The sequence below is a fragment of the Spermophilus citellus genome (assembly GCF_964194105.1).
Source record: "Spermophilus citellus genome assembly, chromosome: 16".
Taxonomy (NCBI): domain Eukaryota; kingdom Metazoa; phylum Chordata; class Mammalia; order Rodentia; family Sciuridae; genus Spermophilus; species Spermophilus citellus.
The window spans coordinates 85,418,677-85,442,113 of record NC_138196.1 but is presented as its reverse complement, the minus strand read 5'-3'; the positions used below and the strand labels follow the sequence as shown (position 1 = coordinate 85,442,113).

General features: G+C 47.6%; 1 protein-coding gene across 1 annotated transcript in view; it reads right to left on the bottom strand.

The window, feature by feature from the left end:
* The window catches only part of CSMD1 (CUB and Sushi multiple domains 1), a gene marked incomplete at both ends in the record, with an annotated part of 1,655,719 nt that overhangs the window by 250,949 nt on the left and 1,381,333 nt on the right, over positions 1 to 23,437 (bottom strand). Inside the window, 2 exons of the mRNA XM_081269879.1 lie at positions 286 to 412; positions 832 to 1,023. Coding sequence (XP_081126005.1) covers positions 286 to 412; positions 832 to 1,023 — 319 coding nt within the window. The remainder of the gene's footprint in view (positions 1 to 285; positions 413 to 831; positions 1,024 to 23,437) is intronic.

Sequence of the window (23,437 nt, the reverse complement as noted above, 5' to 3'; positions counted from 1 at the left end):
ACCGCTCCTGCTGAGCCCACCCAGATCTGAGCTGCACAACCACCCACTGATAGGGAATGACGTCCACGCCTCTCAGCTCATTGATGAGATACTGACTTCACCTTGTTTCTGTCACTGTCACGGGTGATAACAGTATCACATGGCTTCACACGTCATCTCAAAGGACCAACAGAGACGTGTGTGTGATCTCACGGCACAGCCTTCCACTTTCCTCTTTCCGTGGACTCAGTGTGCTACTCTCTCTCCTCTGTCCTCAAATCCCTGAGGCCAAGTCGCAGCACTTACCTGATGGTCCTCCCGGGATCGGCCTCTATGACCCAGGTGCAATGCAGGTTATTGTCATAAGGGGCTGGGTAGCCGGGGGACAGTATCCGTCCTGACGTGGCAGCCGGGATCCGACCTCCACACTCAGCTGTAAGACACAGACACGGGGAATCACTCCAGGGGCCGCCCTTTCTGTTGAGCTCATTGATGAACAAAACCTTGAATTAAAAATCACCTCTGCACCACATACATGAAGAAGTGCACCAACAGCTCCATCCTTTCTCCCACACCCCTAGCCCTTTCCTTGACAGGTCATTAAGGTGCGTGTGTAAAACAGTGGCACACCATGTGGTCATTCCCACAACTCTGTGCACACGGCCTCCACAAAGTGGCCTGGGAAATGCCTTTCAAACCGGAGCACGCACAGGCACCTGCCCATCTCAGGAGTATGTGCACACTGTAGGGGGGTGAATCCTCCTCATCTCTGCAGAATGGTGGCCAAGCTACCCGCAGCAACACTCTCCACCTCTCCTCACCTGGTGAAGCCTCACCTGCTTCCTGACTCACCTACACAGGAAGGCACTGGTCTGTCCCACACCCTGCGGTCCCCACTCAGGCAGGTCAGGGTGCTGCTGCCGTGCATGGCGTAGCCCGGGTTGCAGCTGAACAGGACCACGGTGTCCGTGAAATGGCCTTCATCCCGGATCCTATAGCCATAGTTAGGGATGCCTGGGTCCTCACACTTCACTAGGTCAAAACCTGTGCAGAGAGAGGGAAGAGTGAACGTACTCAAGGTCAAGTGCATGCCCCCTTAAGTTAAAGGAGGAACAAGTGCTGCCTGAGGGCTCCCTGGGATGCAGCAAGAGGAAGAGGGTGTGGTCGTGAGGAGAGGGTCTCGGGTCTCAGGGGGTCTCTGTGAACCACTCCTCAGAGCCGAGGGTTGGCTGCCTCGGCACTCCCGAGGACGTGTGCTCCCAGGCTGACCACCTGTCCACCCACACCTCTGGTCAACACGCTGCACCCCCCAGGCCTCCTTAGAGTCAGAAGCCTGGCAGCCCCCACACCCCTCGCTGTCACAACTCCATCTCTGAGAAGGTCGTGCCTCTGTCTGTACCCCCAGGGCTCACGCAGCTGGTGCCTGCACCAGCCCAAATCGCAGCCTCCCACCTTCCTGCTAACCTCCTCCACGCTCTCAGCCTCCATCTTCAGGGGGTTATAAATGGATCCTGACCACAAAAGCCAGGGACTCCTGAGTCTCCACCTGCCATGTCCCCATGCCACGAGGCTCCTGAGAAACTCAGCCAGACAGAGACACAGAAGTGAATCATAATGGAGTTGGAAAACTCAGTTGTCAAAGCAATGGAGGACAGAAGGGAGGCTCCTCTGCGCAGGTGGCCTCATGTGGGCGACACTTAGGGCCATCTGTGAAGACAGTCTGACAGTAACCTATTTCTCTTCACGTTATGATGTGAATTTTAATGCTTATATAGAGTCGGAAGCTTGAGGGCCACATGTTCTGTGTACTTCTATTTCTACCTAATTTTCCTTTTCTCAAAAACAATTGAATTATGAAATAAATATGTGATTTTTCTGCCAATGGGCCTGTCCGGTTTGCATTTTGACATAGATACCATCCACTGAGGAAAATATTCCCTGAAACTTGCAATATAGTTATACCCAGGTGGTCTCCAATCAAGATTGGGGTTTGTGGGTTGGAGCTGTGGCTCAGTAGCAGAGCAGTTGCCTAGCATGTGTGAGGCACTGGGTTCCATCCTTAGCACCACATAAAAATAAATAAATAAAATAAAGGTATGCTCTCCATCAACAAATATACACACAAAAAAACAGTTGTTTTTTTTTTAAAGATTGGGTTTTGTGACTTCATATAGGGAAGAGAGTACACCTGTGGGAATGTACGCGGGGTTGCTGAGAGTTTTCCTTCTTTGCCAACTGCAACGTTATTGTCTTTGCAACAGATGATAAGACATAAGAAATGGAAACGTTATGATTCTGGATGTCCAGAGTGGGAGAGCAGAAGAGTGCACTGACCAGCAAGGGGTGCTTCAGATGGCCCCAAGGGAGGCAGGAACAGAGAGAGGGTCCCAGTCCCACCTGGCTTCAGGGACTGGCAGATATTTGGCTGTTTGAGGGAAACACTGAACTCTTGTGTCACCTGCGTCCAAATCCACTGAGCACCCAGGGTTCCAATGGCCTGTGGAGCACTTGGCCGGGGCTTCTTTTTTGTCTTTTTACCTGACCTGGGTCTTGGCAAGGACAGCATCTGAACTGGGCTTTAGGAGGCAGCTCCGCCCAGGCCTGGGACCGCAGCACCGGAGGTGGTGACTTCTACCTGCCACACTGCAGGAGGGTTCTGTCCTGACAGCAAAAGTGGTACTGAAATGCTCCACCATCTCTGACTCCAATTAGGCACCAAATGATTCAGAATATCCATGAGTCAAACAAAATCCAGTTATGAAAACAAAAACCCCAGAGTGCAGTGCCTAGCCTTCTGACCAGTACCACTGTGCCAGGGTATGAGTAAGGTGACCGTGCCTGTGAAGGTGACAGTCCTATGCTGCTATGCAGGTCCATCTAGTGCTTAAAAGCTAAGTGCGCGCGCAGACACACACACACACACTCACACACACACTCACACACTGGGGATGAAGAGACTGCCCAGAGAAGCAGTCATTCATTTTGACAATGACTTACGTGTCTGATGCACAGAGGAGACGCTTACTTTCTGTGCAGGAGACGCTTGCCTGTGTTGGTAATGACAGTGACTTTCCTGGGAGCCCCTGAACTATCTCAGCAATTCATAGCCATGAGCTCTAGATGTCAGCGCTCACAGTGTTGCTCAGAACACGCACCTCCCTAGGTTGAGAGAGCGTGTCCTTTACATTATCAAAGTTCCAAAATCTAGACATAGACTTATTCTAAGATTAGCTAGAAGCAGCATTTCCTCTGCCCCCAAAACTTGTCTAAGAACTTTATGTGGATCAAGGAGGAAAGAAACATCAAAAACAAACAAGTCAACAAATAAAGATGTGTCAATAAAAATGTCTAAGAGACTTTATGTGGGCTGAACTTTCTGGAGAATTAACTGTTTTATTGTCTTTTCTATCACCCGATCTCGAAACTCGATTTTACACCACATCCTGTCACACCGCCAAGGGAAGCTATGTTTATGGGGCACAGTTACTCTTCATCGCGGCTGTACCTGGCTTATTCTGAAGCTTTTATTGTTTCTTCAAAAGGTCACTTAGGAAGCTGCGGCATGATGGAACGCGTTATCATACAGGAAGCTCCACACTTGGTTCCTAAATGCCTGCAGGCCTCCCCAGTGTCCTGTACAAAACAACCCCTAAAGCAACCCCTGTCGGGAGGTCGAAGCAGTCAACCAACTCAAGTCAGCTTCTGGCTCACACCTTCTCACAGTTAATGGCCTCACTCGGACACAGGGGGAATCCTGGACCCCCGGAGGAAGCACTGGGAGCCCCGTGTCAGTGTTTGGAAGAGCTGGAGGAAGGGCTCTGGGACCCAAGGGCTGGCATGGCACTCCTTGCTTCCAGCGGGTAGACTCTGAGCTGGCCAAGAGGGCAGTCTCACCCTGAACCCCGACTCTGCCCAGGGCTTTGGGAACACAGCCCTAGTGAACGGTGTCTCCCCGAAACTCCACTGAGTTCATTCCAACTGAGCTGCTCTTGCTGGGTTTACAGGAAATGTTGAACCACGACCTACTAAAAACTTCAGCCCTGCTTTTAAATACCGATAAAATGATTCAAATTGATGTACTAGGGCAGAATTCTGAAATGTCAATGTAGAATTCTGTGTTACAGATTCTATACCTTTTTAGGGAACTTTGCTAAGGTTTATTTTTAGGTCTCAAGTTTTTAAAAATATACATAGTATTTAAATCTACAAAAAATATCCCTCCAGAAGAGAGATTTCCCTTGGAATGTGAATTTAAAAGACTTCAATGATCAGTCATCCAACTGCCAAAGACTAATAATATCTGTACAAATCCAGAGAGCAGCACACTCCACCTTGAAGCCACTAGCCTGCAACAATGCAGGCCACAGAAACGGGTTCTGCATTTCGTTAAGCCACAGCAACTTAAAAAAAAATCAAGGAGTTTGTGTGAAAACATTATTAAGAGTTACATGCAAAGTGTGGCTATTTAGTGATTCCAGGTCTCTCTGTTTTCCAGTGACTTCTTCGTCAGTCATAAATACAGCAAAGATACTGTGAACCAAAAGTGCTCATCAAAACAAGATGCAAGCATCAGGCCGATGGGAAGGTCTGCTGCACGCCTTCTGCCGTCACAAGGTTCTTAGCCTCCTTTAGACTTAGTCCTGTGACTTCTCGTGGGACAGTCACTGCAGTTATCCCAGACTGCTAGCCTCAGGTGTTGGACCAGCTCTCATCCTCCCAGGGACCTGTGTGGAGGTGTGGAGAGCCTGCTCCCCATGCGGCCCACTTCCCTGCCCTGCTGAGCCGTGAGGACAGGAAGGTTCCATTGAATTGTCCCCTTGATCGGATTAAGAGATGCTGAAGAGCAAGAGCTTCTGGGTATGTCAGTGAGGGTGTGTCTAGGAATGATTGGCATGTGGGACAGTAAACTGGAGTCCCTCCCCAAGTGTGGGCAGCACTGTCTGGGGGGCGAGGGTTAGAGGCTTGGAAGGAATAAGAGAAGAACAAGGAAGCAGCAGCAGACGCAAGCTCCGTTCTTCTTGAATGGGTTCTTGATCGCTGCCATGGTCAACTGAGGACATCAGACTCTTCCAAAGTGGACTCTGCCAGTGACTCTCAGGGAGCTCCCAGAAGCCCTTGGCCTTGGGCAGGGATAGCACCATTGATCCCTCTTGTTTTGTGGCTTCAGCCTCTTGGACTGCAAGCTCCTGGTTCCTCCAGCTCTCCAGCCTGCAGCTGGCCACTGTGGACTATCCAGCTTCTCGTGGTGTAAGCCAATCTAATAAATCCCCTTTCTATAACCATACCTCCTGTTGATTCTATTCCTCCAAAGAACCCCGACTGATACCACAGAAGGGTCTTCTGCCTGGGGAGCTGGGAAAGCATGTTGGAGAAGAACAGCTTCCCCTACGTGCTCTGTGGCCTGCTCCCCAACACTGACACCTTCAGGTGTCTGCAGAGAACCACCACCTTAGACATTTATGGAAATATGACCATTTGGATAATATTCTTTCTCAGGGGAAAAAAAATCTCTTAGTAATCTAAGAAAGGCTGTCATGTGCAAAAATAAGAGAGTGTTTTCCACATACATGCAGTAAAAAGAACAGGCTAACAAATGCCCTCATTTTATTAACTGTATTTATTTGCAGTCACCTGGAAAGAAAGGGAGGCTAAGGCTGCATCCTGGCTTAAACTAATCTCTGTGACTCAATTGAGGAGAAAAGTTAATTAACGCTGAACTTCCTGAAGTGCTTAATGGACCCACATTTTAAAACATAGCTTGCTACTTAAGAATGAAATCTAGGGTGTGTGTGTGTTTAGTTTTTAAACCATTTAGATATATATCTATGTCATTCTTTATAGTTGCTGTTGGTTTCAAATTGATTTGTTCACCACTTCTTCTATCTAATTCACTCCATTCCTCCCACATGTTAAGTTTTATTATCAAGCTATTACTTTATAATTATGTTAGGGGTCCTCTATGGAAAGAACCTCCAAATTTTCCAAAAATAATAGTGAAGAGGATATTGATGACATTTAAACAGAATGTGAACCTCTGAGCCTCAGGGAGAGACATCAAAACCCTGTCCAAGTCCAGAATGGGAGTCAGCAACCCAAGATTGGATTTTCTGGACCTATCTTGCTCTTTTCATCGAGTGACTCGCTAACAAATCATGAAGCAAAGCAGTCACAGCTAAGGATTCCAGGGGTGTGTCCTGAAATATTTCACGATTCTAAATTTGTCGTACAAATTCAAACCAAACCTGCCCTAGTGTTCTCTGTCCTAGTGAAGTCCTGTCCTGTCAGCTCTGACATGTCAACAGGAAGGAATCTGGATGACTCACCTTCTTACTGGTTGGTGACATGACCCTCTGACCTTCTGTGTTGAGGATATTTGAAACTCAGGGTGGGGAGCTCAGAGTGAGTTGGGGTCAGACATTCACATGGTGGGTATGGAAATGGAAGGACAGGAGTTATCTCCCTCCACGTGAGTCTCCAGCTACACCCAGCGGGTGAGTATGGTTTTCTGGAACTATCTTGCTCTGTGCTAGAACTTAGGGTCAGCACAGGGCTCCTTCTCAAGACAGGTTCTTACCAGTTCTGAGCTGGGGACTGAGAGCAGCTGGACTGTGCAGGGGCCTGTCGTCCACTCTCTCACCAGGAAAAGAAACACTGGTTCAAACGCTAAATGCTAGACTAAAGGTCTGTGCGCAGTTGAGAGGCAGGAGAAGAAGTCCTGAGCCGTGGTTAAGCTTCGGAGAAGAGAGGACATTTGCCCAGGCGTCAAGCATCTGCCAGTCACCCAGCCAGTGGGTGCCCTGTGGACAGAGAAGCCCACAGGAAGGCCCTGGGTGGAAGATGCAGCATGTTCCCGGGAAGAGCAAGGTGCGCGGCCACCTACCCTGAGGCTCTGTGAGGGAAGGGTGGCTGCACTGGCCGGTGGCGTGGAGTGGGATGAATGGGGCAGAGCTCTCAGGTGAGGGGTGGATGGCCCTGAGGAGCAGTGCGGGCGTTGTGCCCCGTGTGTGTGGCTGAGGTAGGACGGAGGTCAGCGCCGAGGAAGGGCCTGGGGATCTGCGGCCTCTCCCCGCAGGCCGTCCAGTCCTGGAGCACGTGAGCCTTCACAGAAGACTTCTTCTACGGAATCACTTAAATGTGCCTGGGATGTTTTTGGATGCAGCAGGCGACGCTGTCAGCCCTCACAGGGAGGAAGAGAGGTGGGCGATCACCACAGGGTGGCCAGATGGACGTGGCACACAGCTCAGGGGACACACTGGTCACCGGGCCTTCACAGCCATCTTTTCCTTTCTGTTTCTTCCCAGTTACCGACGCGTCCTGGGGCAGGCCATGGCACACAGAAGCAGGACACAGGGTGAGAGGTCCCTCAGGAGTCTGTCGGTGCTGAGCTGGCCTGGCACCGCCCTCAACACGTCCCACAGGGCGCGACTCACACATTCCAACAAGCAAGATGGTCATGGGGACAATTGCTACTCCCAGACAAAGGTGAGGTTTTAATATTACTGTCCTAAGTGTGACTTCCGCCTGATGAAGGCACTAAATTATTCAAAGCAGCTTGGTCTGATAATACTTCATTTTCATTGATGAAGTACATTTGCAAGTATAATTTCTTGATTTTTTTTCCTCAACATATTGATGTGTGCGTTGGGGGTGGTGGTGTGGACAGTGGATTGGGGAAAGAACCCAGGGTCTCAGGCATGCTAGGCAATTGCTCTACCATTGAGCTACATCCCCAGACCTTGCCCAATGTATTTATGGATGTTAAAGTGAAGGAGGGAGAAGGAAGAAGGGAGGGAGAGAGGGAGGGAGTGAGGGAGGGGGTGAGAGAGAGAGAGAGAGAGAGAGTGTGTCTAGTCCTCTGCTTGGGAACACATATCTGGCACATCCTGTTCCCTGATGTGCATTGACTCACTGATGAGACCCTTAGCCAACACAGATTCACAAAGCCCCTACTCTGCCTCAGACATCTTGCTAGGTGCAAAGTTAATAGCCCAGTGCGTGTCCAGGAGGATGGAGCTGACTTCTAGCACTATCAGGCTGCCTATGAAGGGGCATTGTCTGCTAATCAACGCACCTGAACACAGAGGATCTTGCAATGCACAGCTCTGTCTCCCTCCAGGGCTCAGAGTCTAAGGAGGGGTGTCACCACGGCATTGCTGTGTACCTAAGGATGAGTGGCCGCAGGGGAGGATGCACTAGCTGGAGTCACATGGCTGTTCCTTGAGGAGGTGGTGGCCACAGGATGCAAGCACAGGCAGCCCATGTACAGGCAGCCACGAACCATGAGATATGGCTGCTTCTAAATGAGCCACCTGTGCTCTCCAAGGGGCGCATGGCTGGCGGGAAACAGCACGGGTACGGGTGATGGCGGCAGGTCCCTTCATCTTCACAAACACAAAACACACAGACACACTCGTGGACACACAGGGAGACCCAGAAGCAGCACCAGGAAGTCAGACCACCATGTCTCACAGGCCTTGTGTGATTTATCTTCAGTGTTTTATTCCTGTTACCTGCAGGTAATAACTAAAGCAGCCAGTTGCCCTGTAAGGGTCTCTTTTTATTATTTGTTGTTTTTGTTTTATATAGAAATAACATGTCTAAAAATATGAAATTCAACAAGTTTTTGTTTTAAAGTCAGAAACTCACTAATTTCTTAAAATGCCTTGACTTTTCCAATCCTCTGACTAACTGGCACTGATTCTAAAGTGTCTCATTATAGGAACTAGTCCTATATAGTCCTCATGGCCAAGTACAAATGAAAACTTTTATAATATACACTTAAATAATTTAATATGATTTGATATAAAAGTGAGACAGAATTTAAAGCTAGATTGAATATAGAGTTCAATAGCTTGGTAAATTAATACCAATCTATAGAGAGCCAATAGAAAAGGTGGCCAGTGAAAAATTATTCAGCCAATGTGTCTCCAACACCAAAATAGAATGCATTAGAATTGTAATACAGCTTTATATTTTAAATACCGATAAATACTTTTAATAATGAATTGTTTAATCATGAATATTTCTGTGAAATTGAATATTATTATTATTATTATTATTATTATTATTATTATTATTATTTTGGGGGGTACTAATGATTGAATTCAGGGCACTTGACCACTGATCCACATCCCCAGCCCTGTTTTGTATTTTATTTAGAGACAGGGTCTCACTGAGTTGCTTAGCACCTTGCTTTTTCTGAGGCTGGCTTTGAACTTGTGATCCTCCTGCCTCCGTCTCCTAATATATAATTACTTTTAAATGTAGGAATATTCAAACAGTCTCAGAATATGTTTTGTTTTTGTGTGTGTTTTGCTATATTGCTTAAGGAAAATTAAATTTATCAAATACAAATGGTGGAGGAAATGGAGGAGGAAATTTAGCAACACATCAGATGAGGTGTTTTTAGAACAATCACTTCTTAGTAGTGCAGATTCCTTAGCATATAACTTTGATTTCTTTGGTCTAAAACTCAGTGATGCTTACATTCATATTTGTTTCTTTGTTGAAGAGAATATCCAAACTGACAGCTCCTTTTAAAATATCTTAGATCAATACAGAAACAGCTGACTAATCTGCTATTTTCACCCCAGGGTTCCAGTGTCCACCAATGACTTAGGAAGCAGAGTGGACTGTCCAGGCCTTGTGGGACCCACAGATGCCATCTGGAGGCACTGGGCAGTTCTGTCTGACCTGAGAAAATGGGTAGGATCAAGGACTCTGGGTAGGCCTGGCTGGAGGGTTCTGGCACAGTGGGTCAGTGGCCGGAGCCCGGCGGGGTTCTAGCTCCTTGGAGGGCCTGGGGCTGAGAGGCACCATAGGCACAGACCGTGCAGACCCCACACAGGGGCAAAGACCAAACTGCAGAGCGCAGGGGGTGGGGGGTGGAGGACGGGTGGCGGCAGGGGCTAGATGGGGAGCCAGTCCACCCAGCCAGGCTTCTTTGAAGTGGGCCTCCCCTCCCAGTCCTGGAGAACTTCCTCCCACAGCTCCCCAAGTCCTCCTTGGGTCCAGAAGACGGTGCCAACAAACTGTAAGAGATCTTACCACTTCTCTTCCCACCTCCTGAGGCAGATCCATGTGATCAGCCAAAAAATGTAATATGACTAATCATCATTTTTAGAGGTCCCAAGGAGGGATTTCATCCTTGATCATTTAGAAGCTAATTTAAACTTTCATTTCCCCAGAAAGTTTTCAGCTTTGGATTATGAAACATAACAGACCTAGACATGCCAACTATTTCCATGTAAATTTACCCAAATCTGCTCCTTCTCACCTGAAGCCTCGGGAGACAACTCCTGGTGTAGTCAGTGGCCAGAGCCTATAACTGACCGCTGCTGCACGATTACCAAGCCTGCTCATCTTTCCTCTCTTCATTTATGCTCTTACTTCTTGCCAAAACGTCTTCCGAGAGTCTGGCAAAGCCTCTCCTGGACAGTGTTTAAGACCCCGAGAGAGCAGGAGAGTGACAGAGGGTGGGATGGCCCAATCTGAGAGAGGCTGAGGACACACTGATCAGATGGCTGTGGGCCGGGGAGGGACAGAGGAGGAGAAACAGGACAGCAGAGCCCTTTCCAGAACCGCTCTGGCCGAGTCTTGGCACGGCCAACCCTGTGCCTGTTCTACTCGTTTCCCAGGAGCTAAGTGTGAATGGTCACGTTATATCTCCCTTCCCCCACACTGTAGAGGTGTTTATAAGAAAAAGGAAAGGATTTATGAAAACACCTTGAGCTCTTCGTAAATAAAGTCTGCAGAACTACAGGGGACCACAGCAATGCTGGAATTTGTCCCTGCTGTTGTGATTCATATGTTGCTACTTTTACTGTTCTACAACTAACAGGCACAAAGGGATGCCCACCCAGTGGGAGAAGGCAGGTCCTGGACCCGTGGAGTGTGGTGGTCCTCAGTTTCAAAGAGCTGCACCACTGCTGGGCAGCCCAGCCTTCACAAGTACACTTGCTGTTCCTCTTCTCAGCATCTCCTCCTTTCAAAGGTCCTGCTGCATGAGCGCCATCCTCGGCCTAACAGGGATTGGAAGGTGCCGCAGTCTCACAGGGCCTGCTTCTCTGGCACTCCAACAGGGGCCACCTGGCTTGACCACAGCCCTGCAGCCTCACACTGCCGCTCTGGGAAGTGCATGGCCTTGTGCATTTTCACACCTGCTCTGGGAAGCGCATGGCCTTGTGCATCTTCACACCTGCTCTGGGAAGCGCTTGGCCTTGTGCATTTTCACACTGAGACTTGAGGTTTCAGCATGAAAACATCATGGAGTGTGCAGTCCTCAAACCCAAACCAGAATGAAATAGGTAACCACAACCTCCATAAGCCAAGCAAGCCCGTGAGTGTGAGTGCCGACTCCTCCCCAAGGGGCCAGCTCTACTCTCCTGCTCCTGTCGAGACACCCTCTCTCTGGAATGGTTGTGCCCGTGGAACCAGCGCCAGCCACCCTGGCACTCAGTGTCCCCCCTCTAACTTGCGAAGCTCCACCTGATTCATCGAACTTTCCTCAGCTCACCTGGAGCCTACAGCTGTCGCCCCCTGAGGAGTCCTGGCAGGGACCCCAAAGTACCCAGGTGAAGTCTCGCTCCAGCCAGTCTCCTGAGGGTACTGGGGCCCATGATGCCTTTGCACCCACCCTGTCTTCCTGGGCTGTCGTGTTGCTTATGGATCCAAGTCACCCTGTCCTGCAAGGTTGGGCCCCACCCCTCTGGACATTCCTGCTCTTCCCTAGCTCTGCGTGAGCACGAGGACTGGTGACTTTGTGTTTCTACCCTCCCTGCTTCCCCAGGCAGGTAGCTCATCACTCCACACAGAGGGCGGCCTCCCTGAGCAGGGCTCAAGGTGAGACCTTGCTGCACAGTAAGTCCAGCACTTAAACAGAAACCACGAGACATGTCCATGTCTCTATGTCTAATTTGTGCTTATTTTAACTCCAGACCATGAGTTTATGAATGCCTTTGACTCCACCAAAATATCAAGCACCTAATGTTTCAAAAAACTTTTTAAACAAAATTCATCATCTTTCCACATAGGGAGAAATCTGTGCTGGCTTTTAGTATCATGAAAGTAAAAGTATGTCCTTCAAATTTTAATACTTCTTGATTTTAAAAATTTGGGGAGGAATAAAAAATAACATTCAGGGCTACATGGGAAGCTTAGTAGTCGAGAATTTGCCTAGCATCCAAAAGGCCCTGGGTTTTATCCCCAGGATGTGTGTGTGTGTGTATTTATATATCAATAAAGATATATAGGGGTATAAAAATCAAAAGTTACACTAAAAATGTGATGTTAGGGAAATTTGAGAATGGATTAAATAATATTACCCGCAAACTAGAATGGAACCTATGCACTTTCTTATTTCTATGTTAATTTTCCAGAGAGGAAATCCCATCAGCTGGGTGTGGAACTGCTGGGTGCCACATGTACATATTAAAAGGACATTTCATGTACGACTTTACATTAAATGAAGTTCATTTCAGAACTATTCAGCACTAGAAGGGCAGAGTAGTACTTTTGGTCATGGTGAGTTCAGTTTTGGGGTAAAAACCGAGTGGACAACAAGCACGTCCGTTTTCAACAGCCAGTGACCTGGATAACAGTGTGGGTGTCCAAAAGGGGCAACACTTTTCCTTCACTTCTTGGTGAATGATTTTCTTATTGGCGTTTCCTACTAGAATCATAGTACTCCTTTAAGTTTGGAAATATGTGGTTTACTTTTCAATTATCAGTTCAATAATCAACATTCAAATTACCACAGAAATACTGTCTACCAATGAACAATTTCTTAGCATTTCCTTTGATTATTATATTGTGCAAGAGAACAAATAATTTTTTTCTCCTCAACAGGCCCACTTCATAGAGGTCTTATTTCACCCTACAGCGTATTAGCATTTCCAGAAGCTTCCACTAGAGAAAGTCATTCTGTGTGTGAAGATGACTGCCTCTGGAATTTCATTGATTTAGTTTTTAAATTCATGTTTCAATTGTCCAAGCTACACAGTGGGCAGGGTTCCAATCAATTAATCAAAGCAATAGGGACCACACCCACCCACACACACACACACACACACACACACACACCTAGCCTCTAGAGGTGTCAGGCCTCGTGACACAGACCCATACAACGGGCCAGACCACAGTCACCTCTCTTCATCCAAAGTTTCCAACTTGCACAGAGGATCTTTCCTGTCCAATTTGTGTACAGAATCATTTTCTAGTTTTTAATAAAGGAAAGAGATTTCTTGTTAGCTAATGACAAACCTTGACTCAGGAAGTTCTGCGATTCTTTAAAAGTTCTCTGTTTTTCCTGAGGAACTTGATGGCTCTCAGCTTTCCACCCTCAGCTGGAACCCAAGCCCCCGTGCCAAGATTTATTCCTGTTTTCATTCTCAAGTGATTCACCGCTGAGCCCTGTAAGTGATATTTTCACTTCTACCCATCATCTTCCTGTCAGTACCTCAGGGGGAGATTGTGCAATTTCCAAAGAGCACCTCCAACATCATGAGCTTCTGCAATCCATGATCTATGCCAAAACAAGATCCACACCAAATACTGTGTCAAAATCCAATTTACCAACAGTAAACTCTTACCGCTCTTTAATTTTACCTGTGAAGATTTACCCTTCCCCATTCCCACTTGCACACGTCACAGTCACCAAGACAGGAACACTGGGGCCAGCTCAGCTCCCCTCTCCTGTCTAGGTCCACACCGAAACCCTTCCTAAGCCAAGGCACCAGGAGCTACAAGGTAAATGCTCTTGGAATCATTACAAGAAATCCTGAAATTCCTTTAAGTTGAAATATGCCTTGATTTTCAGCACCACTGCGCTTCAGGATGAAAGTTATCCACAGCAGTTCTTACTCACAGCCCGGGGAGCTGGGTATGGAGGAGGAGCTGCTGGCTGTGCCTGGGGCAGGAGGCTGCCCATCTCCAGGGGCCAGGGAGGGAATCCTGCCCTGGCACCTGCCCATGGGCTGTGACAGGTACCTGGGGGAGGGGTCCTCGGCACTCACTGCTGAAGGGTGCTATTTGTACCATCTCCGACTCCGGGCAGATTCCAGTTCAGTGTCTCTGGGGGCTGCCATGCTTGTTCCCTGTCCCTCGGTCTCAGGGCCTCTTGTTGGATTTTGTCGGTCAGAATTATTTTTTTTATAATTGCTTTCAAAAATGTTTACTTAGGAAAAAAGGCACTTCATGATGATGTAGAAGTCTAAAAATAGCCCTTAAATAAACGTACTTATGTCAGAACTCATGGAGGGGAGTAAACAACAATTCTGACTGAATAGATTTTGTGACTCTTTCTTTTCATGTCCTGATTAAGGATGCCATGACAGGTAAGAGAAATGCAAGCCTGGTGACCTGTGACCCCATGTTTCCTTTCTGACAGGGTGTCCTGGTCTCCGAGGCGCTTGCCTTCCCAGAAAGGACTCTGTAAACTCGATATGTCAGTGAATAAAAGGTTCAATGCTTCTTTTTTCACCTGGAGGAGAGGGCACCTGCATCACCCTCCCACACAGCTGGCCACCACTGCATGAGGGGCCTTTGTCTTCAGGCCTTCGTTTCACATCTCACCAAGTTGTAAGCTTTGCCTGGAAAATCACGGAAGTGCGGAGGGCTTGGGGGCTGGGCTTCCAGGCCCTTCTGCAGCACTGCTGGGCACTGTGCTGGCCCAGGGCCCCTCCTGCCCCGGGGGGCATTCAGGGTCAGTCAGTCGTGGCCTCCTGGGGTTCTGTGCAGCACTGTAGGCTGCACTGTCCTCCTGTCCTGGTGTGCCCGTCATGAGTTAGCCAAGGCCTCAAGCATGCCCTCCGCGGGCAGGACACTGGGCCGTGTGCCCATCTCCACCTCGAATTTGCCTCCTGACGTTTACTAAACCACCTTGGATTCTCCTTCTGCCGCTTTCTCTCCCTCACAGGTCGTGAGAGCACCTGCACCTTCCTCCCTCTGAGGCAGGGATGGCAATCCACGTCCTGGGTGGGGGGTAGCCCCTCCCGTCCAAGGGGGAGCGCGGCAGTCAGGCTGAGGCTCCCTCTCAGAGGCGTCAGCCGTGGTTACCGTGTTTTATGATGTGTTTTGCAGTTGCCAAGCACACCTTTTGACATTTACCTAAGCACACACCGACACAGGCAGCCTGGCACACAGCTGTTTGGGTGGCAGCTTGCGTGGCACGAGGCGTGTCTGGACCTGGGGCACCTTTTCTCTTCACAAAATGCCCCTCCTGTTTCAGATACACGTGGAGCTGTTTCCGGGGAGGTTCCCCCGGTTGCATTTCCACCACATTCAAATTGCCTGTGTGATATTTCCACTGGAAGTCATTCTTTTGAGGAATGCATGATACAAGACATTATTTTATACACTTTTGTTTTCTTATAGAAGCAGAATAAAAATTCCATGTTCTGAATTCTCAGAAAAAGGTGCATGCTTATAAAAGTGATGGCTATGCCGGGACATATCAACCAGGAAGATCTTCACTAACAACCAGAATGGCTGAAGGCTGACACTGAAGTTCTAAGGATGTCACCACGTTTACAAGAGTAACAGTGAATTTTCCGCACACAATTTTTATTTTATTACACAATCCTTCCTTTAAAACATCAGTTTGAGTACTATTAGAAATCAGCCTGTTTTTTTTCCCCCTTACAGCTGAGTATCACCATATTGAACTTTATAACACTCCATGAGAGAATCCTGTCCATGGTTGTTCCCCAACTCAAAGGAATCCAACCTGGAGATGATTCGTTGGAGACACTCAACTCATTTGGGGGAAATAGGCCTAAATATCTGAGCATGTAGAGATAAATTTTAGATATGAACAAAAGGAACTTTGTCAGATTTAAGTGTTAGAAGTTTTCTGTTGGTTTCTCTTCCAAGCAAACCATGCCAGGAGCAAACCTAGTGTGCATACCTCCAGCCCTGGGTCCTGGCTCCCTCTTTTCCCCTCCCATAGGCCACCATACTGCTCCTCTGCCAGGAAACTCACTATGACCCGACCTCTAACTGGGCGGCCAGTGATTCTGGTCCTCACCCCAGTGCAGCACCTCCTGAGGCAGCGCCAGCATCAGGGACCCGCCTTCTGGACCCACACCTGCCCTGTCCTGGAGGCAGACCTGGGCACTCTCTGAGACTCTCAGAAAGCCTCTTGCTGCCAGCTCAGCCCTTTCCTTGAGACGCGTGACAAATCCAAGCCACTTATGTTCCCTGCTCCCAGGTTTCGTCCTGGGTTTCTCCTTTCTGTGTCTGGGTCTCTGATTTGAAAGTCTTCCTGAGTCCTAAGTCCTGTAGACAGCGGCTCTGACTCTTCAGTGCTCTGTCCATGACCTCCCCACTCCAGGGCTGTATTTGCTGGGCCCCAGCATAGCTTACTGCTGCCCCCAAGCACCTCTGTTTCCTCTTCTGAGTGTCATCTGACCTGGATCTCTTTCATGAATCATCCACCTGACAAAATCGGCATGCCCGCACGTTGGATTCCCAAACCAGATGTGTGCCCAGGATAGCTTTTCAAATTCTGCCTGTGGCTATAACCTTCTCCACATCCTGAGTGGACAATCATAAGATTCCTTCTTTAATACAAGGCATGAAATCAATTCTTTTTCTCTAGGTCCATAGAAATTGTCATTTTAGGTTCATTTCTCTCCAATCCACATGTCCTAGCATAGCAGGCTAGGTGTCGGAGCATCCTGAAATGTAGTTATTATATTCATGGTCGTATCAGATCAGAGCAAGAGCAAATTCAAAAACACTTACATGGGATGAGGTTTGAGTGAAGTCAGTGGAATGGCCATAAGAACCAAAGAGAACACTGTCATTTGACATCCCAATTATCAACAAAGAACGTGAGAGAAAATACCTTGAATTAAACTGGAGGGCGAGAGGCACATGCTGTGTCCTGAATAAAAGGCATTCAGGGGACACTTGGTTGAAGACCAGTGCACCTTTCAGTCTGACCTCAGACCAAGGAGGAAGTGATTGCAGATGTTCCTGCTGCCTTGCTGTGGCTCCTGAGTCGCTGGAGGCCGGTGTGGGGAGAGTGGGGTCCTCAGCTTGGTGCTGTTGGGAGGTGGCCAAAACTTTACAGGTGGGGGCCTCCTGAGGACTTCAGCTCCATGGGACCATGCACTTGAGGGAGACTGGAGGCCCTGATATTTTCTCTCAGGTCTGTCACCAACCAAGTGGCCTTGCTCTGCCACATGGTTCCCACCATGACTGGCTGCCTTACCACAGGTCCAAAAATGTGTCCAACCAACTATGGACTGAAATCTCCAAAACCATGAGCCCAAATTAACCTTTGTTCTGCATACGTCAATTAGCTCAGGTACCTTGTTATAGTCACAAAGATTCTTAACACAAGTGGTAAATAATCACATAATGTGAGACACTGATCTAAACCCCACATACATTTAGGTATTTGTGACAGTGGCCATGAGGTGCTACCTGTTTTTACCTAACAAATGTACCGGTGTGGACCTCTTGGAACACCCTAACTGGAATGTGAACCCAGCTCTGCTTCTGGCCTGTTATGTGACCTTTCTTATCTAAGTCCTACCTGTCTCTCTCTGGAAGTGATAGGGAGCAGGACTTGCCTGGAACTCACTCACTGTCCCCCAGGGCACAGCCAGACTGATTCTTTGGGAAGATTTCCAAGTTGTAACTATGTAACATTGTAAATATGACAATACAGAATGCAACTTTACAACCTGTTTCATTTGCAAATAGTTTCATAATTGTCAATGGAAACTGCTCCTAAAAATTAAAAAACAAAAAAAAACAAAATTACATGTAAGCAATCATATTGTATATTTTGCTTTTATAGAAATGCACATCTGCAAAGTGTGTGAGTGTGTGCACACATTGCCTTTATGCTTTTATGGAATTACCTGAAGAAGAATCAAAATAACAAAGTTCCTGTAAAGTCAAGGGTGAAAGAAGACACCAGAGTCACCCCAGAGGTGCTCCTGGTGGCCATGCCCTGTATCTATACAGCCCTTCTGTCCTGAAGGGCAGACAGAGTCTGTAACTTGCTTATTATCAACTGAATATGGCGGGGGCAGAGAATGTCCTGATGCAGGTACAGAGAAGGTCCCACCATCCTTTGACTGATCTGAGCTAGTCACAGGAGGTCCCCGAAGGTCCCCGAGTACACCTCAGGCATCAGGACCTTTGGAATGGGAGCTGGCCTCCGGTGGGGAGCAGTGCTCTGCTGGCCAGAGAGGACAAAGCAGGCATGACCTACCCAGGAGGGGCCCCGATGGGGACTTGGAGCAGCATGGAGGAGCTGAGGGCCAAAGGCAGCCACATCAGTTCTGTCCACAGCTGGGAGAAGACCAGCTCCAGGGGAGACGGCAGCCTGGGAGGCCCTGAGATGACAGGGAAGGAGAGCCCAACACAGTGAGGGAATAGACGTGTGCTGCTTTAGGCCCAAGGCCGTGGCGGCTTGCAAGGCAGGGACACCAGGTCCCTGTAGAGCTCCCTCCTATCTAAAACAGCTTTGGAAAGTCACCTGCCAGCAGACGTGGGGAGAAAGCAGAGCTTGCTACAGCTTTCACAACAGTGTTCAAGCTGCAGTGGTGGCCATCCAAGAGCAACCCTGCTCTACAGAGCTCATCTACAATCCATGCCCAGAAAACACAGCTCCCTGAGATGCCCCACAGCATGGCTCGCATATCGCAGTTGTATTCTGTATGGAAATAAAATAAAACCTGTGAGTGTGGTGTGGGTTCATGTTCAGGCTGCTTATGTTCTCATCCTCCTGACCCATTCCATTCTTTCCATGGGTTCACAGCACAGCTATAAACAACTTTTAATACCATTGGATAAAAAGGTGCTTTGGCAAGATTTTCTGTCATAAAATTCACTATAAAATCCATAAGGGAAATGAATGCTATTCTTCAAATAAAATGTCCTTAAGTCAGTATTTTCATTGCTGTGATCAAAAATCCCAGAAAGAACAACATAGAGGAAAAAAAGTTTATTTTGGTTCAGGGTTTCAGAGGTTCAGTACATAGATGGCTGGTGCCATAGCTCCAGGCCCAAGGTGAGGCAGAACATTATGGTGAAAGGATTTGGCATGGGAAAGCAGCTCAGGAAATGACAGCCAGGACCAGGAACAAATATAAACCTGAAAGCATGTCACCATGACAAAAACTGCAAGTTTTTAAAAAACCTTTTTGCTTTCTTTCTGCTTCTGATTACCACAATGAACTTGGCTAAAAGCTGTCAGCAGGCTTCATCCCATTACCTGAATGCTGTGTCTAAAACTTCCTCCTCCAGAACAATTAGTACATCACCTTTAAATCCAGCCTCACACAAAGTCTCAGGACATGGACAAAATACAGACAACTTCTTTGCCATAACATAACAGTAACAGCCTCTGGTCCAATTTCCAGTAGAGCCTCTTTTCCACCTGAAACCTCATGAGCCCATTCTTTACTGTCCGTGATCCTATTGGCATTCTGGTCTTCTGAGATCCCACCTGAATCACACACTCACCTCCACTTACAACATGCTAAAGCTTTTCCAGCTTCCATCTCTAAACTTTTCAAAATCCCTCCTAAAAATTCCAAAAAGCTCCAAACACTCTGAACCACCTGGTCAGGTTAGTCCCAGCAATGTTCCCACTTCTAAGTATCAATTGTAGTTTCAGTAAACCTTTCTGTCCTTGGGATCAAAAGTCCTGACAAACATAACTTAGAGGAAGAAAGGTTTATTTTGGCTCATGGTCTCAGAGGTATGGTTCATGGTGGGTAAATTCTACTGCTCTCAGCTTGAGGAGAGTGAGGAGAACATCATGGCAGAAGGGCTTGGAGAAGGAAAGCATCTCAGGACAAGGCAACCAGGAAGCAGATTGAGAATTCCACTCACCAGGTAAACTATGAACTCCAAATGCATGCCACCAGTGATCTAGCCACTCCCCACCTGTCAATCACCACCCATCTAATCATTCAGTGCCTGCATCCACTGATGAGGCCACACCTCTCATCATCAATCATTTCATTTCTCAATATCCCTAGATTGTCTCACACACGAGCTTTGGGGGACACCTCCTATCCAAACCAAAACTAGGCTATTTTACTTCAAAACAGAAGTGCTTACATGTTACTTCCAAGGGTATCTAGAAGACTTGTCTCTATCATTTATGAAATTAGATTGTAGAACTTTACTTTGAGGACTGCTAATTAACTGGTATAAGATTCCTGATGTCCAGTTTTTAAAAGTTACCAATTATGATGTGAATATACTGTTATGCACTTAAATCCTGTTTGTATTCAGGGGAGCTCATCAGAGGCATCTTTATCAGAAATTTGCTGTGACTACTAACCTATTAGGGCAGAGAGGGGTGCAAGGTTGACATCCAAAAAAGATTACATCAACCTTTCAAGGACACCATCCAGTTATGTGAACAATTATTCACCCATGACCTCAAGGACCTTGTCTGTAGAATCTAACATACCTACTCCTGTCTTTATGCAGAATTTTAGTAATTTATCATACAGTGCCTATGCATGTTTCATTCACACAATATTTCTGGCCTGTTTTGAAGTTCAAAGGTGACCATGCTTAGTATTTCTTCATTGGCCCTGAGGTTCTCTGCACACTCAAAGGCTCATTCTCATTAATTTGAGTATTTAATGTTGGTGCCATTTTATCTCTATCAGCATAATAACTAAATCAGGATGACAGCTACTTAAGCCCATAGCTCTGGGCTTTAATTTCCTCATGCTCAGAATGTGACAGTTTGTTCAGAATCAGCTGTCAATGCCAAATAACACCACCTCTGCTCCTGCAGAGGCTGTGACTGGATGGGACATGATAGTGAGTGGGCACTTGGCTATACACACCATGGTGGGGTTTACCAGGTGTCCCTCTCGCTCTCTTCAATCTGTACATGCTTCAGGTTGGCTACATCACACACTCCCATGGAGTACCATTTCAAAGTATCCAGGAGCCACTTAGCTTCTTTAACAGGTCCAAAATGACCACCTCCTAATCCAACAAGCCTGGTCCTTCCTATTTTCAGAACAGTGGGGTGCATCTTGCTAGCCAGATCATATGTGGGCTTCCAGGTCAGGCCCCATGGGCACATGTGTAACACAGGACCAGGGAGGCTGGAGTCAGGATGGAGCTGACATTGCTGTCCCCAACACCTCTAGGCCTCTCAGTCCAACCCCAATGCTCTGGGGATTGCTGACAGGAATGAGGTCAGACACAGCTTCCGCAGCAAGCAGCAACCTGGCCCCTGGACCAGGGCTCTGCTGCCTTCTCACACTGCACACCTCAGAACCTTTCAGGAACAGAACAAGGCTTTGGAAGCCTATGGAGCTTGGTGAAGTGAATTGCTTCCTTTACCCATCACTTTTTCTTTTATCAAAAATGTTTTGTCCATTCAACCCAGTTTTACTGAGCATCCGATGAGTGAAGCACTTCCTGGCTTTCCTGCTTGTATACGTTCAGGCCTGACCTCTACCTACAGGCTTTACTGCCAAATAACACCACCTCTGCTCCTGCAGAGGCTATGACTGGATGGGACATTCTAGTGAATACTGTAGAACCAAGAGTTAAGCTGGTAACTGCTTTAATGGACTCAAAAGATGCCTCTGGGTCTGTGGTCATGTTCTAGTAATGAGATCGGTTCAGAGAACCACAGTGTAAGTTCCCCCTAAGTGACAGCTGCTCTCCCCTGACTGATACGGTGTTTAACACTATGCACAGAGGACGCAGGTCCACTACCCAGCGCCCTGATAGAGTAAGCCACACCTTGTGATCCTGTGAAAATGAGTCAAAAAGGCCAAATCACTTCCCTTGCAGAACCCTTGCCCAGTGTGGCTCGTCACTAATGACACACTGGCCTGGAATAAGCTTCAAGACAGAAGTTAGAAGCATAATGATCTCATTATTTTATATGTCCTATAATAATAACATTCCTTAGGGAACATCCATAAAAAACCCAAACCATAAGTGTTGATATTCTTTCTCCCTCTGTTCAAACCTGTGCCAAAATGTTCTGGCCAGGAAATCTCTGGCGGGTTTGGGAGGGAGGTAAGCTGGGTTGTTGCTCTCACTGTGTCTGCGCTGTGCTGTCTCTCCTGCTCCCCAGTTTTGAAGTGTTTTTTATTTCCCAAGCTGCATTGTTTATGGAACTGAATGGTAATCAGGAATTATGGAATTGGAACTAGTTTCCTAAATAAATGCAAACACATAATAATATAACTTCCCTTGAGGAACCTATAATCCATTTGAAGATTTCAAACCAGCCCAGGACACAGAGATACACGGGACACATGAGGCCAGTTGTGGAGCTGTGTGTGCGTGGCTGGTGTCTGTTTCTCCTCACACATACCCTCCTCTCTTCTCAGACTCCATCTCCACAGAATCATGGCTCAAAGGCCACATCCCACTCTCTGCAAGGTGACTGAAATTTTGCTCTCCCTGGGAATGCCCCTCTGACTTCATTCTCCCTCCTTCCTGCATATTCTGGGCCAACTTGACTACTATCTTCATCTCTAAGTAGGTGACACAGAGTTGACCAAGTAAAGATTCCCCCTCACAAGAATGTCATGCTTGCCGGTGAAATCATAAGACCCAGGGACAGAAGTTGGGGGCTTGGGGCATTGAGGAAAGAGCGCTTAGGGGAGGTAGATGATGGGCAGCCTGTGTAGACACAGTGGAGTGGAACCCTACTGTCCACTGGGGAGATGAAGATGTTCAGCAAGAGACTGCAGGACCCCTGCAGTCGTGGTGCCTCCCCTTCCTCTGCAGAACCCTGCACAGTCACTGCTGATGGACACACACACACACACACACACACACACACACACACACCAGCATGTGTGTACAGACTGCGTAGCTCTGTGGATGTACAAAAGCAAGAGTACATTGATAGAGCAAAGCTCGAGATTGATAAAAAATGATATTACAGCCACACGCGCCTGTCACTGTGTACTGGGGCTGTGAGCGGACACCTTCACCATCTCCAGACCCACCCACGGTTAGCACTTAATCCTAGTGCATCTGTACGTGGGAGGGAAAGCCACAGTTCTATACACCAGTCTCACAGTGCTGATGGGGACTCTCTGACATCACTCATTAGTCAACAGGGACGGTGGCTTTGTCCTTCTGTGTCAGTGCAGTGCTGACCACTCAGCACTCAGGCGCCCAGGCAGGTCTCCTGATTAGTGGGAAAAGGCTGCCCCAGCACAGCTGGAGGTGCACGCTCAATGCTCAATGCTCCTGCACTGTGTCCCCAGGAAGCCAGCGTCTTTGTTAAATTGTGCAGAGGGTTTGCTTGTTTCTCACTATTTAAATGACAGTGCAGAAGCTCGCTCCAAGTTTCTGTAGGTCCTGTGGTAAAGTTTCTTAAGAATGAATATCAGGAAATCATTATTGTAAAGTCTCACAAGTACGTTTTTAAAAGGAGTTTGAAAAAGAAGAAGTGAGGGGAAAGGGAAAAATAATACAAGGGGGA